We start from the raw sequence: 23,342 nt of genomic DNA on the forward strand, positions 1-23,342 counted from the left end.
TATATAATACAGGTGTATTGTTCCTGATATACTGTAGTCAGTTCCAGCTACTTCCTTTCTTCTAGACATTGATACACATTTCCTTTCCATAAAGTTGTGTAGAGAGTGTGGAGAGACACAGGAAAAAGAAGATAAAAACTCAAAATGGTTGTGGCAAAGAGTAGAAGAATTAATATATTAGTAGTTTCAGAAAGAGTTTGGTTAAGATGAGAGAACAGATGCACAAAGACGACATGCTGCTTTGATCAACGGCTGTCCTTTCCGCACATGGTTGGTACGTGTAGCCTCTCACTCGTGTACAGCACCCACAGTAAGCCCTTGCATGCTCACCCCTAGAATTAAATTCACAGCGCTTGGCATGCTCGGTGGTCCTTCCCCTCTGTTCAGCACTGGTGAGGCCACACTTGGAGGGTTGGTCCAGTTTCGGGCTCCTCAGTATGAGAGACACATGGACATGCTGGAGAGAGTCCAGCACAGGGCCATTCAGATGATGAAGGGACAGGAGCGTCTCTCCTGTGAGGAAAGGCTGAGAGAGCTGGGACTGCTCAGCCTGGAGAAGAGAAGGCTCAGGGGGATCTCATCAATGTCTATAAATACCTGAAGGGAGGGTGGAAAGAGGATGGAGCCAGGCTTTTGTTACTGGGCACCACAGAATGGACCAGAGGCAGTGGGCACAAACTGAAACACGGGAGGTGCCGTCTGAACACCAGGAAATACTTTTTGTTACTGTGAGGGTGACTGGGCACTGGCACAGGTTGCTCCATCCTTGGAGATGCTCGGAAGCCATCTGGACACAGTCCTGGGCAGCCAGCACTAGGTGACTGCTTGAGCAGGGGGGTTGGACCAGATGACGTCCAGAGCTGCCTTCCAACTCAACCAGTCTGTGACTCTCTGAGTAGAGAAATTGTCCAAACAAACCAGTAAGAAATTGAAACAAGGCATTTCTTAATGTCATCGTACTTCCAGGTGCCACTGAGCTAGAGAAGTGCCACTTGTGATTCACAATGCGGAGCTTGCACCTGTGATTAGTTTCTTAAGCTGAGGATGAATTGTGCCTCTTCTATCCTGTTTAAAAAAAAAAATAGGACATGTAATTTCTCATATAGTATCCTAATGGCTAAGGCACTAGGCTCTAGGCTGAAGAGATCTCTGCTTTATCAAATGATTATTTAATACATAAACTTCTGCTCTGTTGCCTTTCGCCCAGTCTTTATCCCTTTTTTTAAAGAGTTTTTAACATGAAGAAGGGACCGGGAATGCTGCTGTTGCTGCTGCAAGTGGCCCTCACTTGTGTGGCTAGAGGTCTCTTCTGGAAGCCCAAAGATACTGGTGTGAATCTTCTTTTGCCCTAGAGAGAATTAAGCTCGCAGACCCATAAGAGGAAGCCTCTCGCATGTTTTAATGAAACCTGTATTTTCTAGTAGGATTTTGCAGAGCCTGTTTCCGTATGTGTATGCTGCTAGGTTCTGGCCCTGCGGTTTACGAAAGGAAGAAAAGCTCAATTTTGAGGATTGCAATTGAATGTGAAACAAGAACAACACCTGAGGCAATTCTGGCCATGCACAGAAGTTTACATTCTTCAGAGAAACTTCTCTGGTAAAAACTCAGGCAGCTCTGAAGTTGGTCAAGAGTTTTGATGACATACCTGTCCAAAGAGGCCTCATGACACTAACCAGTGATCATTTCCAAAGGACTGGTGTCAAAGAAAAGGACCAAAACTGAAAGGAAATACAAGAGTGAGGGGAAACAGTTACAACAGTGAAGGGGTAGCAGGTCAGTTCATTAGCAAGATACCTTGATCAATTTGGCAAGACAATTGTGTACTTTGACAAATGCAGGAAAGGAGGTATATGTGGAATGTAAGGCACTGATCTGAAACTTCAGAGCTTGGGTGGATCCACGCACTGCTCCAGCATGTCTGAAGAGTGTGGTTCTGGCATGTGTTCGCCACTTAAAGCAGACATGATGAGAGGTATTGCTATGAAAAGTAAGGAATGGTATTAAGCTGTTAGGGAGGGGCCTAAAGCAGTGATATGGAAAAAGAAATAAATACTATTGTCTTGACTGTGTTATCACTTTTAGCAGTATCGCCTAATACTTGTTACCAGAAATATGTTGATATTGCTATCAGTCTTATTTGCATATCTCATGCTGGGACTTCCAGCACCACCCCTCTCTAGAATTTTAGGTAGAGCTCTGTCAGCTATTTAGCATGAAGAATTTGTTGCATATGTAGGAAAAAATTACTATATGCATGTGTAGCACGGGACATTCCTAATTACACCTTGTTTAGAAGAGCAGACCTGAGTCTCTCAGCTTATTTCCAAGTGATAAGAAATGTGCTAAACTTTATACTTCTGTAGCTACCATCTTAACTCCTCAACAGTGCTGGTTTATGTACCATGTGATGGAAAAAATGTTTGTGCTCCACTGCACAAATTAACCAACAACTGCTGTTCCCAGGGCTGTGTTGGCAGCTCTGTTGAAATCATCAATAGTGCTGCTAAGCAAGAGAGGAAGCTACCAACAAAAAAGCACGTTCAGTTCAGCTCGACTGAAAGTGTAAAGGAAGGGAAAAGTACTACAAATTTTAAAAAGACTTTCTGAGGAGATAAACTGTATTTTATTAGGTTATCTCCTATGAAGACTTGAAAGCACCAACAAATTATAATTAGTAGAAATACTAAATATTGATAAATTATTTATAAACTAAATAGTAAGAAGAAACTTATTTTTATAAATTATTGTAAAATAATATTACTTTCCTTCACTGTGTTTTATGGCAACAAACCACAGAAAGATAAAATAGCCAACATTCTGCCCTATAAAATGAACATTGTTTTAAAACTTTTCCTATCTGATTAAATTCGAATGAATAGAAGGATAACTGATTTTCTCAAATTCATAAAAGTCACAAGACTAATAACAAAATGCACTAATGGAAATAATGTACTTATACATTAAAGTCTTAGAAATATTTTATGAGCATAAGAACAGCCTGATACAAGCGTTGCAAGATACTGTTCAGCTTTGGGGTATAAACTATGGCACATAACTATTGGAGAAATATAACTTACAGAGGGTATTACAAGTAGTGGCATAACACACATCTATTGGTGCGTAGACACAATAGTGCTTAAAAACTGTGTTCTTATGTTTTAAATATTCGTCTAATATGTAAATATCAGAAGTTATGATGTCTTATTTCTAGAAGCCCCTAGATTTGTTTTAATATTTGACCCTGTTCTCAGATTTTGTGGATGCATCTCATTCCTGCAAATAGCTGTACCTGCAATTCATATAGATGCCTATATTCTATTACAGTAATGTTATAGAGACTGCCAGAGACTGTCGTGTCTTGTGTTCTAGGCATTTGGTGTATCTCTAGCAAGAGTCTATACCCACTTTAATGTGGTCAGTTTAAGATCTGAGTCAACTAAAACTTGCAAATACAGTAGCCTGTATGTGTTGTTAATACTCGTATGGACTTTTCTCACAAAGCAGAAGGAAAACCCCTATCTCTTCTCCCGTTGTTTCCTTTCTCTTTCCACAGGTGTCAGGCTTTGATCTTGTATTTGCTTGGGGTGCAGATAACTGATTTTTCCACACACAGACTAGCCTCTGGTTATAGGATGTATGCACTGCATATTGCATCTCATGGGGTATCAATACGCTTACCTCATAGGTAGAAGATGACTTCATTGTCTGTGGCTTTTCAGCATTCTAGAGACAGCAATGACCATAAAATCTTCCTAAAACTAAAACTATGCTTATTTAGAGAACAGAAACAAGGCATCAATTGAACAGAATTTTAAGACAAGCCACACTTCTGTGGGCACTCCTGTAGGTATTCTCCAGCCAGGTCTCTGGGAGCCACATTATATACATCTCCGTTGCTTATTTTTCTTTTGCTCGATTCCCGCTTTTCAGGAAACAGTTTGCTGGGCTCCTTGCACTGGCTTTGTCCTATTGTATGCCTTGAGATTTTGTTGGCAGAAGTTTTATCTCAGCTACTATTTCTTGCTGCTTCTCTTTTGTCTTGGGAAAAAATCAGTTTATTAAATCAGTAACTAACTAAGGAGTTATAACATCAAATGAAGCCATTCCATATATTTTGGAAGTGCTGCGCCTAATTTTAAATACATGGATAGTGCTAGTTGTTGGACCTGCTTACATAAGTATGTCTTGAATCTGCAGGTGTTTACACGAGTAGAATAGAGATAATACTTCTTTTCACCTAGATTTTAGAAGCAGTGAACTTTGTATCAGACGGGTAACATGGAATAGCCAGCATCAAACATGAAGTCTGTGCAGGCAGGTATTGAATAGGGTCTGCTGAGATCTGGAGAGAGAGACAGAGTGTATTATATTGCCTTAAAAGTGTGATTTTTATAGTCTGGAAACAACTTGTGAACTAGACACAGACTTGCTAAGTAATTTTGACGATGGGCAATAAAATTCTTGGTCAGCAAAATGAAGTCGTGTTCTTGCTTTTAGCCAGCAGCCTGTGGTTAAAGCATTCACAGAAGTATGTTGGATTACCAGGCTTAATCCCTTGCCTTGCTTGAGAGGATTTGTACCCATGCTTCCAACCCTCAAGAGATTTCTCTGGCTGCCACAAAATAAGAAGAGAGATGCACAGTGCTTAATTTCTCCTCCTGGTGCCATTCCACTTTGTATAATTAATTAAGCATTCACTGAGGCAGGGACCAGAACACAGCTGACCCATCATTTAAATACTGCCCTAATTATCCGACTAGAGAGTCTCCCCCTGCCCTTTTTTTCCCCTCATCTGTCTCATGCTGTCTGATCTGGAAGACAGCAATGTTTGCAGGAAGAAATAAAAAAGTGCTACAGAATAAGCCTTATCACGTGGCTAGGGGGTATCTGGGTAGAGTGATAGCTTTCGTTTTTTCCTGGGCCTATATATCGAGTGGCATTGCAGTTTCTTTGCATGAAGTCGTGGTAACGTGAAAGACATCATGTCTCTCTCTCACCTTTTTCATATGTCCAATCCCACTGAACTCTTAAAGCTAACTGGATTGTTAAGTGCTGTGCTAACAGCACCAATAGAAAATGGTTTTGTGAGAACTGTTTTGATATGCGTATTTGTTGAATCAAATATTCATAACACTGGTAGTATTCATAACATTGGTAATACTGAACTCACCTTCTTACCTTGCAGTAAGTTGTTTTAGAATTTTTATTTTGCAATTGACATCCACCTGACACCAGTACTAATTTTCCTTCTCACTCAGAACTATTACAAATGCTAGATAATAATTTTAAATAAGACTTGATCAAAATTAATAACACGGCTTAATGCTTAGCCACCTGAGGAGTTGCATGGAAGTTGAGGCATAAAGATCCAGATTAAAAAAACCAAACCTTAGATGCTTGAAATGAAATTTAAGCAAAATTTAAATCCCAGTCTGCAGTCGAGATCCTGAAAATCCCTATTAATCTGTCACTTCAGTATCACCTATGCTTTATATATAGATTGATGTATAGCTTGACTGTATTTAAGAGAAAGAGCTGTTGAGTTCAGTGAGTGGTTTTGTATGTATATTGTGTTGTTCAGTGTGAAAATATAACTGCAGAAGAAAAGATAGCTTCTTGCTCAGCATATCTGCTCTTTGCCCAAATTCAGTCTTTATCCTTCAGAAGAGACAGTAAGAATATACTAGAATTATGCTGGTTTTATCCCTAAAAAGGAAACACAAGGGTGCTGCATACTGGATGCTGTTACGACTTCTGCAGTCAGCATAAGTTATGCAACAAAAGTCAGGATATGCACACGTGTGCAGCTCTGCTCTCTGAAGTCTTTGCACTGAACTGCCTACAGTGGTTAAAGCATTCATAGGGTATGGGCAGCCTCCACTTAAGAATTTAATTTGAGGATAATGTGGTTGCTAGCAAATGAAAACTTTTCCAGGAGTTTCTTTATTAGTAATGGTACATATGAGTCATGAAGAACACGGAGTGACTTTGACATCACTGGGAGAGTTTGCGGGCTAGTAACTGGGAACACTCTTCTCACTTGCAAACTAAAATCATTTTCATGATTTTGACGGCCTGGAACTAAATGTCATTTTCACAAAGATGCTTTCAGAAGAGAGCCACATCCTGAAAATGACTCAGCGAAGGTTGTATCATGCAGATGGCAGAAGCAATGACAAGTACTCCGGAGCTGAGGCTTCTCATTATTGTTGTTGCTGCTGTTATTGTGAAGCAGGAAATTTCGTACCCTGTACCTAAGCAGATAATAAAGGATGCACTTGTTATTGTGGGAAAAAGAAAAAAAAGCTGTAGTTAAGTGCTTGCCTAAAGATGTGTTCACCTTGGTCTCATCAATCAATATTTAAGTGGTTACTGAGTTGAAACTGGTGTCAGTAAAGTAGACAACTTTTCTGCAGCTTATGCGGAAAGAAGGCTTTAAAGTGAGGAAATGGGGCCTTTTTGACATATTTTATCTCAATATAAAAATGAGCTTTAACAGATTTTGATATTATTGCTGAAGCATAATGGATAGAAATGTGGTCTTTGAGACTTCATGTTCAATGCGTGCTTACAATAGAAATAAACTAATATAAAAGTATCAAAATTATTATTGACATATTTAGTATGTCAGATTATATGTATAAAAGACATAGCTACTATTTCAAAAAGCACATGTTGCTAGCTTTTAAATTTGGAGAGAAATAATGTGCTAATCCTTGTTTCAAAGAGATGGCACGTGAGAGTGACCAGAGCGGTAAGTGGCAGCATGCAGTTTTTATCAGACGGTCTCTGAATAATTGATTGTGCCGCATACACATGCATAATGTAATTTGGATCTACTAAATGCAGTCCATAGAAAACCCTGTGGATTATAGTTGGGGGAAAAAATAGGAAAAGTGAAGATATGGCACAATACTGAGTTTTAATTTCTTCTTAAAGAAAATTTCCGTCTTAGAGTGAAGCATCCAGTAGCAGGAAGTCCATTCTATCGGTGTGCTCTTGGAGAGACATCTGAGCTCATTACAACCTACAGTAAAAATCTTGCTGACTACTTTTCACATGGAAGATGATTCTGTCCTAGTTGGAAGTTGATTCATCTTGAAATAGGTCGGTTGTAAGCTCCTTCTGAGTTGGAGAAAATTATATCAGCCATGGTTTTCTGACTGTATTTCCTCTGGAAAGGAAAGCAGTTGTATCAGAACAGCAGTGTGGGGTTCCTTGTTTCTCAATTAATCCAGATAAAATTTGTTCAGTTAACAAACATACGAGTGTTTGGTTTTGGTTTTTCCCCTTAATGTTGTATTACCCTTACAAACTTACCCTGGAAGCTAAAATTAAACATACGTAAATCACAGTGTAGCTTGAAGTGGCAACTGGCAGAGATTCGAGCAGTAGGCTTGAGAGAGTGTTTTCAAAACTGTTTTAAAACAGATTACCGTTTTGTTGTGTATAACCTTTCTTCTTTTTTATTTAAGATGGCTCGTGGAACACAGAACCTCAGAAGATAGTTAAACTGGGGGTTCTGCCTGTTAGAAGCCTGCTTGTGATGGAGGAGACCATTTGGGCTGCATGTGGTGGACAAATTTTTATAATCAGCACTGTGACACATTCCATAGAGGTAAACGCTTTTAAAAGCATTGCTCACATACTATGCTACAGCGTATAAGTGGTGAAATTTTAAACATTAAAATCTGTTTAATAAGCTTCACGATTCAGGAAACTTTTAATGAAATACGGTTTCAGTTCTGTTAAATTCTACTCCCTGCAGTTTGAAATTCTGCCATGATGTTCTCTGCTGTTGCTGATGTCTCATTAGACCTAGGTTTGCTTCCATGTTCCCCCAGGTTTCCATAAGGTGCTTGGAACTTGTAGAGTATTTGAAGCAAGAGGTTTGCTTAAAAATGAGATCTGAGGAAAGGCAGCAAAGTGGGTGCCTATAGGAATTGCCTGTTAATTCCAGAAGAAGGTTTAATTAAGAGACTGCCTCTACATAGTTAGATGTTACTTGTGCTTTGCAATGATTTCATAATGTATTTCTTCAGAGTTTTGCTTCTCAGTGGCCTACAAAAAATTGCTTTGCGTAAGGACATTTTCCAATGAGTAATCATACAAAAGTCAGCTTTTCTGGAAGGAGAGAAGGGTGTTAAGGATTCAAGCTCATATTTGTGACCACATTTTCCAGAAAGCGTTAAGCCCTCATTTCTGTCAAAATTGCAGCCTCTACCAAAAGAATGTCTTAGTGGTCTAAAGTTTAGAGTTGATGAGACGTTAGGAATTAAGCCTCTCCTTCGACCTACAGTACAGTTACACTGAGTTGCATGATGTTTACAGCCATGAAGTTCTTTCAAACAGGAGTCGTGATGAGCTCACAGCCGCCTCCTTTGTGTGCTTTGTTGCTGCTTTTTTGTTTCATTGATGATCGTGTTTTCTCCCAACAATTGTCTATTTGGTACAATTGATTCTGTGAGTCATTGTCATGGGTTTGCAGGGAAATAGCTAACATCCTAATTTTTTCTGTCTTTATCTGTGCTTTCTGGATGATTTGTTTCATCCAAGTAGATGCTCGGATCATATATTTTCCTACTTTATTTTTCTTGTAGGCTTGTTTTGTTGATAGTTTGAATGGTATGATGAGGGAAAGATTTTGAAGAGTGATTTGGATAGGTGCTTGAAATGGACTTTTGTTAACTTCATTGGAGGGGCAGGGTAGCCTCTGGGACACCTGGTTACTGTCCTACAGACTTTGATGATTAATCTCTCTGATTCTCACCAAGAAATACATAGCAATGGTAAGAGATCACAGCCAGATTGTTCATGTGTGAGGTTGGTTACATACAGCCAGATCTCTGTAAATAATTTTGGCAATTCTGGCCTAATTCTATCACAAACCTCTTGCTAGATCAGGTGGTATGGCTGCAGTTTGGGCTGTGCTGTGCTGTTTTGGCACAGGAGAACAAAACCAGAGTTAGACAGGGTTTGAGGATTAAAGAATGTGTAAAGCTTACTCTATCAAAATACAGTATAGCATAATGGATTGCAGTATTGAAAACAGAAGTTCAGAGAGATAAAATAGCAAATATTCTATCAATATCTCTCAGACATGGTAGTTTCATTTTTCAGCTGTTACTGCAAGTTTTCCTGTAAAAGCATCACAGGAGGGTTTTTTTCATTTCCAGAGTGCTTTATAAACTAACCCATCCATTGTATTCAGAGCTCAGATTATTATAGATCCACTGACTTTTATAGCTATAATTAATATACAGGCAATGAATGCTGTAGCAAACAACATATAAGAAATTATGCAGCTAGAAATGGTGCGTATGGGTTGAATAATGTTTTCTCGACACAGATCACTTTATTCAACAACATGATGATTTTTTGTATGACTGGCTGAGGGTCATCTTTTTTATTCCACACAAATTTCCATACCATAGCATGTCATCTTCCTCACAGAACTGTGAACAAATGATGATTTTCTGTTGCCTCTTTACTGGTCCTAAGACATACACAAGTACTGATCTTGTTTTCATCATCTCACCAGAATAAACAGCTCACTAATGTTTCTGCTATTGCTACCTGCTCAGTTACCTGACTTGTTTTGATAACTTCCTGGGTTTATATTTCCAGAAGTGATCTGCTATGAAGTGCATACCATGTTCATTGGCAGTACCGTTTCAATATTATGTTATACATGAGGCAATTTAGACTCTGTCTACTGGGAATATTTTAACAACATCAGCACCTGAATACATCTGAGGTACCTCTTTCCTACTGTGCAGAGCAGAAGCTTTGCTGTATGAAGGGAAACAGCAGCAAGCAAATGTTTGTTCTCCCTCTGTGCCTTCTCTTGTTGAGAGTTAGTAGTAATGATTTGACTCAAGATTTTTTGCATAATATCCATCTTTGCTCTATCAACAGGAATCCAGGTGTTGCACAGGGCTCAACTGTTATTCTTCCCTCTTTGCTGAACTCCTTTATATTGCCGAATAGTTCAAATTACAGCTGCTTCTTTGTTCATTGCTTTCTACTATCATGCATGCATATTATATGCTCTGTGTCATATACGTTATCTATAAAGGCACCTGACTAGTTTTTAAGGCCATATTTGTGCAAGCCCATGAGCACATTCAAGACCATTTTGTAAACTTCGTCCTTGTGAGGCACTCCCTGCTTCATAGGTATCTCATATTTAACTGTCTGTGCATTTGCTAAGTGCAGAGTACATTATCCTTGAAAACAATCTTATTCCATGCCTCCTTGCTTTTCTAAGATTCTTATTTAAGCTTTTTTTTTTTAATAACTATTAGTAAATGAGCAGGTTTGGCATCCTATGTATTGGGTTTGGATGTTATTCACTTTTCCTGCTTTTTTTTCCCCTCTGATATGGATAAGGCTCTCAATTCACTTGTTTTAATGATATGTTACTGTAATAGAATGTTTTAGGAAATGTCTTTTATTGGCACAGTGCCCCAAGCTGGCACAATGCCTTAAGCTCCTTGGCAAGGGACATGTGAGGAACGCATTGCTGTTATGTATTAATTACATACTCTAATACTCTTTCTGTGAAGAAGAAATTTGTCCTTAGTCTTGACCCTAGATCTGACAGTTGTATCTGTTGGGTATAGACCTTGATCCCATAGTGGTCTCTGTGCCTGTAGACCCTTACGCTCTGCAAAGGCAGTATGTGTTTGTTTAAAACCAACAAAAAATGCCAGAGTATTTAACAGTATAAAGTCACCAATTGAATGACATTCCATCCTGGTTTGTTTTATCTTGTTTTTAAAACTTGGCTAACTATACAGGAGTTACTCTGACATGCTCAGCTGAATAAACAAAACAAATGAAAATCCCTATACGTGAGTGTATATTGTCTGAGTACTGTAACTTCTTTAACATAGTAGAAGTCATTTGTTCTACCTTGTGGACAATGATACCCATTATGCATCTCTCGTGAAGCTTGAGAAATGGTGGTTCAGTTCTTGGTGCAGCTGTTTGGTGCAAGCGAGCTCCCCCGCGAAAGAAAGACTCCAGCTATGCCCCGCGCTGCTGAAACAATAGTGAGTTATGTCGGGCTGCGCTGCTGGGCAGGCGGGCTGCGGCATCCAGAATGTCTTCTGCAGCTCTCCTGTTGCTATAGAGCTTGAACGAGAGAGCCTGAGGGGAAAAAAGCTGGGCTCTGAATGGAGAGGAATGTAGGTATGAAAAATAAAAGAGGAAAGTAAAATGCAGTTCAATTTTTTTTTTTTTTTTTTTTTTTTTTTAATAACAAAGGGAATAAGACATTTTGGTCCCTTTGTATCTGTATTTCTTGTTATGAGAAGAAAAAAATAATTGAAGAAAAAGACCAGCTATTGGGTTTCAGATAGACATGTAATGGAAACAGATGTCAAAGCTATCCTCTATACAAAAATTTATGCATTTGTAAAAGAACATACAGGTTTGGGCTATGTTCCTGCTCTGTGTTAGAAGACCCTTTGAATGAGAAGAATAGTTCTTTTTACGTGCTTCTTGTAGCGTTGTCAGTGTTACAGTTTTACTTTAAATGTCTACGTGTTTCAGCAGACAGCTGTACGAATGGCAGCAGGACAGACTAAGTGGGAGTATACTGAGTTGGCTGGTAAAAATGGAATGTGACAAAAATGCATGCGCAAGTTGTTTACACTGGCACCAACAGAATTGTCAGCTGTGCTTAGACCACTCCAGAGAAAATTCATTTCTTAACAATCTGCTTCATTTTTCTTCTAATTTCAAACAGTGCAAGTTGCTGGTCAGGTTCACTTCAGCGGCCTTGGATCTAGTTTTCAAAAGTCAGTTGGTCATCAGTGTAGGGGTGCATGAGTCTGTAAATAGGAGTTACTATTTGAAAATCCTTTTTGCAGTGAAACATGCATGATGAGAATATCAGGAAATTTAGTCATAAGAGCTGTTTCAGGCTTTGAAAGATGTTCATGGATGAATTCTTCTATTGAATAAATTGTATGATTTTTCAAATTGTGTATATCATTTCGTAAAGAATGAATGGAGGTTACTTGAGGAAAACAGTGAATATAAATGTGCCTACCAGAGGTGATTACCTTGCATTCTGCAGTGGTGTTATTTGAAGAGTCAAAAAGTAATACAGTAATACTCAAAAACTGAACCACTGCCTAATAGCTGAAGAGAAACTTCTGTTCATTTACTGAACATTTGAAGAATAGTGTTAACAAATGAAAAGAAAAAAAAATTCATTCTCCTTATTTTTAAACAGCGAGTTTCTCAGTGGAAAGTAGTAATTTATGCAGTAATAATGTACGAAAAGAAAATCAAATGCCTACTAAGTATAATATCAAAAGTTACACTTTGTGAAAGCTTAAACTTCTATTCTTCATCTCTGATGTTAACCTGTTTGTTGAATTTAGGTGGAGAATTTGAACAATATATCTATAACCCTAATATGTTCAAAACATAACTGTCTTAGGCTAAGACCTTATCCTGAGAAGCATGTAATTTAGATTTTGATGCAAAATGACCAAAATGTAACTCTTAATTGTAATGCATGGAAAATTTAACTTTACTTTTACAAGGAGGAAGGGGGTACTTTTGTATTTTGTCTGCAAATATAATTAAGAGTATATAATATGTAGTGTGAATATTAGAGCAGATATTTACTTCCATATTTCTCAGAGACCTTTGTATCCAAGGGACAGTTTGTCATTTATTTAGCCGAGGAAGTTTTATGTTTATCAGAATAGCTCTCTGTATTTGATAATAGCTGGCATAACATTAAAAGGCTGTGTTTAACTTCAGAGACAGTTTACTTACAATACAAAACTGGAAAAAAAAAAAACCTACTTCTTGTTAATGATTAAAGAACTTTACTACAGCTTTATCTTGCACGTTAACAGGGGCATGTAGAGAGGTTCCAGCCTTCCTGGAGCCATGCAGAAGTTGTAACTGTGGAGGCACTAGATCAAGGAAAAAGGTCTGTCGTCAAAGTCTTGTATTACTCATCTTCAGAAGGAGGATTTTGGCCTTTCTAATGAGAAGCATCAATATTTTGAAGGACAGGAAAACAAAATAGCTAATACTTTTAAAATTCAAAAGTGTCTAAGAGTTGAAAAGCAAGCCACAGTATTAAGACTCACATTGTTACATACATGGCTGAGCAAATAATTTATATTCATAAACACTGTACTTTCTAAAGATGACTTTTTCCTTGATTCTATTATCCTTGTTCTGAAAAGACCCCCCTAACGGAACAGAAGAAAAATATTTTTTATTGTTTAAAGAGAAGTCCTGCTGTAGATAAAAGTAACTGTTCTGGTTTCAGCTGGGATAGAGTTAATTTATTCTAGTAGCTGGTACAGTGTGTTTTGGATTTAGTGTAAGAATAAAATTGATAACACACTGATGTTTTAGTTGTTGCTAAGTAGCGCTTGTCCTAAGTCAAGGATTTTTCAGTTTCCCGTGCTCTGCCAGTGAGGAGGGGCACAAGAAGCTGGGAGGGAGCAGAGCCAGAATAGCTGACCCGAACTAGCCAAAGGGATATTCCATACCACAGGACGTCATGCCCAGTGTATGAACTGGGGGGAGTTGGCCGGGAGGGGTGGGTCGCTGCTCGGGCATCGGTCAGCGGGTGGTGAGCAGTTACATTGTGCATCACTTGGTTTTTTTTCTTGGGTTTTATTTCTCTCTTTTTGTTATATTCCTTTTTGTTACAGTTGTTATTATTATATTTCATTATTATCATCATCGTTGTTGTTGTTGTTGTTGTTATTTTAGTTATTAAACCGTTCTTACCTCAACCCTCAAGTTTTACTTTTTTTTTTCCAATTCTCCCTTTCCTACTGGGAGCAAGGAGGAGTGAGCGAGCGGCTGCATCGTAATTAGTTGCTGGCTGGGGTTAAACCATGACAGTAGCATATTAGGAAAAAAATCTGCCCATTCCCAGGAATCTCATCTGTGGTAGTTTTTGCAAAGGAGTATCAATAAAGAAATACAAAATCCTTTTAAGCCTGAGCTGTTACAGGCTTGCCAGCCCTACCATGTGATATTTTCAATAGATACAGTATCTAAGTTACTGTGAAGTTACTCTGTCATTAGGTAGAACTTTGGCTCAAGAGCTGAGAATCCTTCCATATTGAAGATGATGTATTTTCAAAAAAAAGTAACAGGAAAATTAATACATCATATGCAGCAGTCAGAACATGTCCTGAGCAAAGCAGAGGAAGCTAGCTTTGTCCTTGACGCAGAGGACAAAGATACAGTGCCTACACTGAAGAGCCGGTAACGAAGGTTGAATGATTTTCAGTTGCATGTCCCCACAGAGTCCTTGTTTTTCTTACAGAGCCATTTTGAAGCCCATCAAGAGGAAGGGATGGTAATCTCTCACATGGCTGTTGCTGGAGTGGGAATCTGGATTGCCTTCACATCTGGATCTACGCTTCGCCTGTTCCACACCGAGACACTGAAACACCTCCAGGATATTAACATTGCCACACCTGTTCACAATATGCTGCCAGGTAGCTGAATCGCATCATATGATAACATTTTTGTTTTGGCTTTATCACCGTCGTTCTCCAGAGTGTTGTAGATTAGGCCAGAATCTGAAGATCCATCTCGGACTTTGAGTCTGGTAACTGTCTCATGACTATTTGCTTTAGTAAATCACAGTCTGTCGCCTGCCCAGAAGAATGTGTGCAGTGAGCTGGTTGAGTAACAGCATTCCTCCTTGGAGGTTATAAAGGTTGTTATATAGATAAGCAGGTGAATTCTTCTGTTTAGTCTTTTTTTTTTTTTTTTTTGGTGTGTGTGTGTGGCTGTGAAGCAGTAGGGCAATGCAGTCTGACATGAAAATGTGTTTGCTTTGCAGAGCATTTCTTCTGGAACTTAGTATCAAAGTACATGATGGAGTCAATTTGCCTAGGATCTGGACCAGAAAACCGCGTGCTTAATTTTAGTTACATCAGTAGTCCCAGTGCACTCAGCTGAACCACTCACACACTGCCATTTTGGAGTGTGTTCGGTGTTTTGCTAATTGAGCTTTAATTTGTTGAATTAAAAGGTTAGTCTTACAAGTAAAGGTAGAACCTGTGGTTGTTAGGATAAAGTTTAACAGATCTTTAAGAGTTTTAAGGCACAAGGTGTTCAATCACCCCCAAAGCATCAGCGTCACAGACAGCTGCACTGGCCCGTATCAGTTTTGCAAGTGAGCGGCTGGGACCTCAGCATCAGCCAGCGCATCAGGCGGGAGCTGTGGCAGTGCCGGGAGACGAGACAGACAGACAGACAGAAAAGCGAGACTGGCATGGCTGAGCATGAGGTGTCCGTGAGGGGACAGCCGTTCTTCTTGTCTCTCCTTGTTTATAGACTGCAATACACCGAGCTTCTGCAGTTTTTGTGGGCAGTGTGTGCACCAGCTTTATTGCTTTGTTTCTAGCAGAAGCCAGTTCTTCCCACACTGAGATTATATTTATATTCTTAAAAGAGTTTGGTATAAATCTTGCATGAAAAATGTTTCGCTTCTTCAGTCTCTGTCTTCTTACCACATTTTCTTTCAGATGACATTAGCTTTGCAATAAAGCTCTATTTTAAATCGTGTCCATTTATATCATGTTCTAGGCAGGGTGGTTTTTACATGTGGTGTTGACTGTAGCACCAACACTGAACAGCAGCAAATAGCCTGCCTTTAAATAGGTCATTTGATTGAATTCATCACAGTTATGCAAAGAAATCAAGATCAGTTGTAAAAAGAAGATTAACTTTTAATACGTTCTGCTGTTTATAGCAGGGGGGAAAAGGGAAATAGGGCCTCCCTTATACATGTTTTCTGCATATAAACATCTTAAAAAATTTGGCTTTAGTGTTCATTGCCATGGTAATAAAACTACTGATGTAACATACTGGGTTTTTTTAAAAATACTTGTAGCTAATTCTATCTCCCCGGTGTCATTCTTACCCATTTTAGTTCCTTTTTTTTTTTTTCCCCTCAGTGTCTTCACAAAAAGTATGCCAGTGAATGGAAATGGAAATTTATTTCAGGAGTAGAACATTATTACAGCAAATGTTCCAAGGGAGAATCCATTCTAAAAATGAAATGAATTTCAATTATTTAGCAGCAGCTCTTGGGCCTGTTTATATGATCCCAATAATGCTGCAACAACAAAGGCAAAAAGACAGAGGAGTAGGAGGTTTACATAATAAAGCAGCAGTAAGGACTTTTTGGAACTAAAAGCAGCCAAAGAATAAATCAAGCTCTGTGTAGCATATACTGAGACTAAAAAAGAAAAAAAAAACCAAACCAAAGTGAAACAGAAAAGGAGTGAAATAGCTGCATATTTACAAAATATGTATTTGCCTTTACTGGGAATTTTTAGGACTTTTAAAGGAAACAGCTCTGTTAGTTTTCTGAAATCCAGCAGGAGTTCCTTAACATGCAAAAATAACAAGAAAGTAAAAACTCAGCTGGTATTGAAATGAGAGAGAAGAAATTGGTGTAAAAATATTGCTGAGTCTTAAGAAGAGAGATTAAAAAGGCAAGGTCTTGATATAACTTCGAAGAAGCTGGACTTCTTTTGCTAAGATTTTAGTAGGAACAACAATATGTAATATTGACCCGATAGGCTACCTGGAGTTGTCACCTGTGTCTTCATTAGAGCAATGTAAACGAGAGGAATGTCGCTCCATGAAGTTCATGGAATTATTTTGTTGTTATACAGTAGAAGTAAAAGCAAAATTTACCGTCACTGTCAGGAATGGTTACTGTGAGTTACAGTGCTGTAGTAACTAGTTAAGATAGAGGAGTAGGAGGTTCTCATAACCTTAGTAACCAGTTCTCATAGCATTAGATTTTCCCAGTTTTGCTCTTAGGAGAAGACGGCCTTAAATATCACTGCCTGCTGCCCTTGTTGTGAAGGGTGTGCCTCCTTTGCTTTGAGGAAGACAGCCCTGCAGCACAGTGGGCAGGACAGAATCACAGAGGAATGAAGTGTAAGGGAAATGGCACAGGAGGCGATTGTCCTTACGATTCGGCGAAGTTCAGTAGTGTAAAAAAGCAGACGATGTTTGGCAGAATCTTTTATCTGCTGGATGTAACTTTTTTAATCTGTAGCAGTCTACTTGTGGAGAACGCAGCTGGGAGGGCTCTTGCTTTCTGGAGTTACGGGAGGTTTGTCTGTAGGAATGCAGGACTGGAAATGAAACCAGGGTCACGGAGGCAGCCGTGGGGATAGACTTTTAGTCCAGAGTGGTCTGTGGTACCTTTACTTCATTTATCATCAGAAATAATTCCTAATAATGTGTAAAAAGCTTGTGTTCTATAATAAAACACCAAAAAAGCACAAATGCTGTATGAGAAAAGAAGAGAGTGGTTGAGAGGAAGAGCATCATCATTGTTACAGGTCCAGGTAACCATTTATTTCACTATCTGGTAAACCACAGTACAGCTGGATTGCTTTTAAGTGGCCCAAGCACAGCTCTGTTAGCTGAACAGAGGGCATACTGAGTAGCAGGGGGAAAAAAAAAATCTATTAACATTTGAAGACAAATAGACACACTTCACTAATGCAATGTACTTCATTTGTAGAGCAAGTTTATGCTTAGCGTTTGTGATCTGTAGTTGAAATCTCAACAAAGGCAGCTTTTCACCAGCCTTTATCATAGCTTGCACCAAAAAAAAAAAAAAACATATTGTACATGAATAGACAGTCCACTTGTTTTTTCATAGTCACGTTCAATATTTCATTATTCAAGAACATCCTTAAACGTTTTTTTCCTTTCAGCTCTAAAAGAGTTTGTCCTTTTAAATAGATTACTGTGACCTCGATACATGCAATTTCATTGCTCATATGGACAGTGATAGGTTACCTGTTTAATAAAGAGGTGATTTCTGCATAACTTGCTGTATTCTGTTTAAATCCATATATCCTCTAATGACATGTGTGTTTCCTGGAAACAGATCAGAAAAGCAAAGGAAAAAAAAAAAAAAGTATCATTTCCTCTCTGCGGAAAACAAACTATACTTTGAGGCTTACAGCTTTCTTTTGTCCCCACCCCACCAGGTGCCAGACCATAAAATGATTTTACTGCTGGGAAACGATAAAAAGATTGGGAAAAACTTCAGGTCAGCCCAACAGATCTATACAGTGGGCTTGGTTTTTTTTTTTATATCGTAAGAGCAGCATGGTCATGTAAGAGGATATGCACCAGTATGCCCTTGCATTTACCTAGGGTTGACTTTGGAAGATCTGTGTGGGACCACATGAGGGTTTACCTGGGTCTGGTGGTTGTTGTAGCTGAGACCTGAAAAAGGTGAACATAGAGCAGAACATAGGCAATAAAATCTTTTGTCCATGTATAAGCTTGATTGTTGGCTTCGGTTTTTCGTAAAGTCAAGATCTTGGTTAGATTATTTTACAGGTTTTAACAGTTCTGTCTGCGTTGGGACAGCGTGATCTAAAAGTTGTCATTTAAAGATAAAAGTATTTGATTGGTTTTGGCATTTATGTTTATCATTTTCCCTTCTTAACTTGATAATTTCTGTGCTTACTGCGTTTCGTGTTCTGGAGAATTGGTTTTACATTTTTTTTTTCTCTGAATATGAAATATATCAAAATAAAAAGTCACAAAATAACAAAGAAAAGTATGATTTCAAACCTTGGCTAGCAGATAACAAATTAATATTTTAAATTAGTATGTTAATAGGGGTTTTTAATCTATATATAATTTTTTTAGTTGTTATATGCTATTTCAAGGTATATTTTCAGATGCAGATGTTTCCTGCTTTTCCAAGATTTCAAAGCAAGTGGTTTTCCTTTTGACCTTGGTTCATGCTTAAGGTTGTGCTTGGTGTTTAAGATTCTAAGCTGCTGGCTGATAATTTGCTCTTTTCACTTATGGAAACAGTAATGCATGGTACCAGTTCTCCCTGGTAAAAATTACTGGTTAGAAGTTGCTTCAGGGTTGGAGTATGGAATCATACATATTATTTTACATTTTAAAAGTTTAAAAAGGTATTAAGCATCTATTATTTAAAAATGTGAGCATCTTGCTTCTGTAAGGTGTTTGAGAGGCAAAAGTACAATTGGGAGGTTTTGATAATTTTAAAAGTTTAAAAATTGTACTTAAGGATTTCTGTGTGTAGTTTGTAAAACAAGCTTTAAGTGAAATGGAGTGAGGTTAAACTCACCTGCAGTTACCTTGCCCTTGCTGTGGCACTGGTTGTGGGAGAGGACTCACGTCATACATAACTTGAGCGAGCCTGAGCAATAAATCACAGAATTCAAATACTGATTTTTGAAAACTCCAATACACAGAGGTGTTTGGGCATCAGCGTTTGAACTTCTTTTGTGCTGAAGGAGTGCCTCTGTGTGCTTTGTTTTGGAAACTAAATTAATCCAATTAATATATCAAAAAAACCTAAAAAAACAAACTAAACCAAAAAAAACCCACACCAAAAAACCCCACCAAAACCAAACCAACCAAAGAAAAAAAAACATCAAAAAAGCAAACTCCAAGCTTCAAAAGGCTTGTAATTTCTCTATAGGCATAGACTGCCCATGCTTATCTAGCTGACGAGGGATGATGCAGTCCTACCAGCGTAAACAGCTACAGTTTATGGAGAACAACCTGGGTGTCTCTGAAGGTCTGCATGAGTAGATGGAGCCTCTTCAACTTACTCGAGCTTGTTACACCTGCCGAGGGTGACCTAATCATCGTGCCTTTGGGGTATTTTAGAACGTGGTTTTGGGTAGGCAGAGCTGGGATTCCAGATACGTGTGCCTCTTACAACACACCATCGCTGAGTTAATAGTCTGGTTTTGTAAAGTTCTGTGGGGAAAGACTTGAATTGTGGTCCGCCTCCTGCCTTCCAGTTGAGTGCGTTGGGCTACAGTCAAGCTGCTCCTTCCCTGCTTTCCTGCTGGGTCTGTGATTCATATATTCTTGGATGTAAATTGGCTCAGCTTCAAGGGACGAGATGGAAAATGCATTCATTTGTGATACACCGTAATTAAGGTCCTTTTCCAAAGTGTGAACATGCGGGTTCATCCAAGTTATATCAGATGTGGAATCCAAATTCCCTCCTTAGTGATGAAGTGAGAGCTATGATGATGGGAATGACTGCTCTCTTGCATGTGAAGTTAATCATAAATCCAAGAACATGTAGGTTTTGAACCTGGAGGATTCCAGCAGAGTTTAAATGCTCCTCCACATAAACTTGGGCCATGGCAAAAGGTTGGGCAGGCCGTGATTTCCATTTCTGAAACTTGTGAAGGCCATTTTCAAAATCCATCTAAACTAAATCAAATGTATTTGGTAAGCATTGCGAGCAAAAATGACTTTGTTTTCATTAGAAAAATAGCAATCCCATAAATAATAAGTTGCAGAAAAACGTAGAATCATAGAATAATTTTGATTGGAAATTACTCTGGAGGTCATCTTGTCCATCCTTCTTGAAGCAGGCCTGATTAGGTGTGGTTGTTCAAGGACTTGTCCAGCCAAAGTTTTCATATCTTTGGATAGGATGGAGATTCCACAACCTGTCTGAGCAACCCGTTTTACAGTGTTTGACCACCCTTATGATGGAGAAGCTTTTCCCTACTTAAAATCCAAATTTCCCGTGTTCCAAATTTGATCCATTGCGTCTTATCCTACCAGTGTGCACATCTGAATGGAGTCTGACTCTGTCTTCTGTGCACCCTCCTGTCAGACAGGTGCAAACAGCACTTCTTTAACCTCTCTTTGTACACCGTGTGCTCCAGTCTCCTGGTCGTCTTGGTCGCCTTCCATTGGGCTTGTTCCAGTCTGCCAATGCCATTCTTGTATGGGGGGGACCCAAACTCAAACAGGGGGACACAGCACTTCTGATACAGTTTCACAGAATAAAAACTAGGAGTAAGAAGTAATCATGAACAGGTTTGAGTCTCGAGTATAGCGTGTTATGGCAATATGTTATTGACTATTGTGAAGCAAAATGCCTTTCAGTTTTATTATTGAGAATACACAAATATAGTCTATTTGTAAAAGCATATTTGTAAAGAAAATCTGTCTGCTTTTAGATACTGTGGTTTAGAGATGTAGGACAGAATGTTGCAGAAGTCTAATAGTATTTAAACTGTCACATATGTAAAGTTTAATACCACAATCCAGCAAAATACTGCGATGAGTGCTTTGCTGAATGAGACGGTACCGCTGATTGTGTTTGCCTGAAGTTACCTTGATCTAGGCAAAGATCTTCACTCTTAAGTAACGGAGCACTTCCTAAACTTTGCAGGGCAGCAGCGTGTTTCTGTGACCAGCCTCCTGGTGTGCCACGGTTTATTGCTGGTTGGAACAAACCTGGGTATAATAGTAGCATTACCGGTGCCACGCCTGCAGGGGATTCCCAAAGTAACTGGTGAGTGAAATTTCTCAAATGGATCAAGTACAATGGTTTTATACTGAAGATTTCATTTCTCTTCTGTCGGTAGCTTAAGTGAACCTCCTAAATTATATGTATTGTTTAGATATATATCAGAGCTCTGTGATGAAGCTATATTTGTTGTTCTTCCTGAGCTTTACAGTATATCCAGATATTTGTCTAGTTTTGTCTCGGTTGTTCGAGCCGGGACAACTGTTTTTCTTTAGGGCATAAGAATAGGATAGGCATTAATCCTGTCAGAGTACAGTCAAATATATGGGGATGAGAAGAGAATGCAAGCAATCTTTTTTCCAGATTTGGGCAAAATAGAAGCATTAGGTTTGGAGACATAGATACTGAAAGTTTAGTATGTTGTCTGACTGGTTATTCAGTAAATTGGTTTTGTGCCCTTTCTCCCCAAAACTTGGAATATATGAGAGTATATATTTCATTTTTTTGACAATGATCAGATTTTTGCATTTTGGAGAGATGTATTTATTGAGTTACTTCATATTACCCCATTTGAAATACAAATGCATGAATGCTGCTCTATCACTTTCCAAATGTTTAAACTACTAGCAGAAGCAAGATTTTTAAAGTGTGTTTAATAGGGGCTTTGCCATGCTGCGTTTTGGGTTCAGAATTCTGCTCGAGCTTCTGCGCTGTGGAGGGAAGCTGGCAGATTTTAGGAGGCAAGCTGTTTGCAGCTTCCTTCAGGGGAAAAAAAAAGCTTATGTAACTTTGCAAAATGAAAACAAAACCCTCTGTGTTCAGCAAAATACGCAGCAATAATCCAGTATGACACAGGACAAATGCTTCTTAAAAATATGGCACCTATGTTAGGTGAAAATAAATGCAGTGCAAGAAAATGCACAGTTGTAGAATCAAAAAAACTCTCATTTTATTCTTCCATTTTCTGGTTTGATCATTGTGGTTTATGTCATCTGTATTTTCCTGCATTTATTTTGGGTCAAGATTTGTCAGATTTCACAAATCTAGCGACATTACATTTAGAGATCTATTTTTATAGTCTTCGATACCATATTTGGAATTTGAACTGAAAAATTGTGAGTTTTTCCAGTTGTGCTTCCCATAGTGATAATTCATCTTTATATTATTGCACTTTCTGTAAAAACAGAATAGGTTTTATTATAACCTGGAATGCATTAGGGAGTTAGGGATGGATTTGTAGGGTTGTGAGTTTTTCCCCTTGATAGCCTAGCTCTTTTTCATATTGTAGCTGATTTTGTAGAATTTCCATTTGTAGCTGATTTTTTTCCTTCTTTTTTGGCTGTAAAAGCCACATTTACTGATATTGTTACAGCTTCTGAATTTGGCCATATGCAGTTTGGTTTTCATACATTCTAATGATTTGCACAGTGTAAATCTTCCTTGTACCACCACCATCCCACTGTTTAAATATGTTTCAAAAAATTAATAATTTTTCAGTCATTTCCTTATGAATCTGCCACGGTAACTAGAAAACCATTCAGAAGGATGAGTTTTAGTTCCTGCTGTATAGGGGTCTGTTACAATGAAACAGATGTTCACGCTATTCTGGAGAGGTACAGAGGTACAATAGGATTAATTGAAAACCACATATTTTGTTTGTGGATTACTGGAGAAAACTCAGTGTTACATTTGCGTCGATGCCAACAAAAAGAAGTTAGCAGCATTTCTGTACTCATGCTGTTGTGAGAACAGAGCACAAAAGTCAGTCAACTAAAATTCATAAAGCCATGTGTCAGCGGACATTTTAGTACAGTCCTAAAACACTTGCGGTATGACAGATTATTTTTTTGTACATTTTTTCTGTAAATTGTGTACACACAAGGCGAAAGACAGATTGGATGCATATAATAGGGTTTTAAGAGTTAGGCTTTTCTGAGCAAACTTCATGAACTAATTATGGTAGAACACTGTGGTAAAATAATGTTCTTTAATTGTCTTTTTCTTTTGGCTCCAG

The 23,342-nt window shown here is 38.5% G+C and overlaps 1 protein-coding gene across 3 annotated transcripts in view; it reads left to right on the plus strand.

Annotated features, from left to right (window-relative positions):
- Positions 1–23,342, plus strand: part of ARHGEF10 (Rho guanine nucleotide exchange factor 10) — a 120,275-nt gene that overhangs the window by 92,935 nt on the left and 3,998 nt on the right. For all 3 annotated transcript variants that reach the window (XM_030036804.2, XM_030036803.2, XM_030036805.2), the window contains 3 exons: positions 7,476–7,618; positions 14,327–14,501; positions 21,251–21,373. In XM_030036804.2, the coding sequence (XP_029892664.1) occupies positions 7,476–7,618; positions 14,327–14,501; positions 21,251–21,373 (441 nt within the window). The remainder of the gene's footprint in view (positions 1–7,475; positions 7,619–14,326; positions 14,502–21,250; positions 21,374–23,342) is intronic.

Source organism: Aquila chrysaetos, chromosome 15 (assembly GCF_900496995.4).
Source record: "Aquila chrysaetos chrysaetos chromosome 15, bAquChr1.4, whole genome shotgun sequence".
NCBI lineage: Eukaryota > Metazoa > Chordata > Aves > Accipitriformes > Accipitridae > Aquila > Aquila chrysaetos.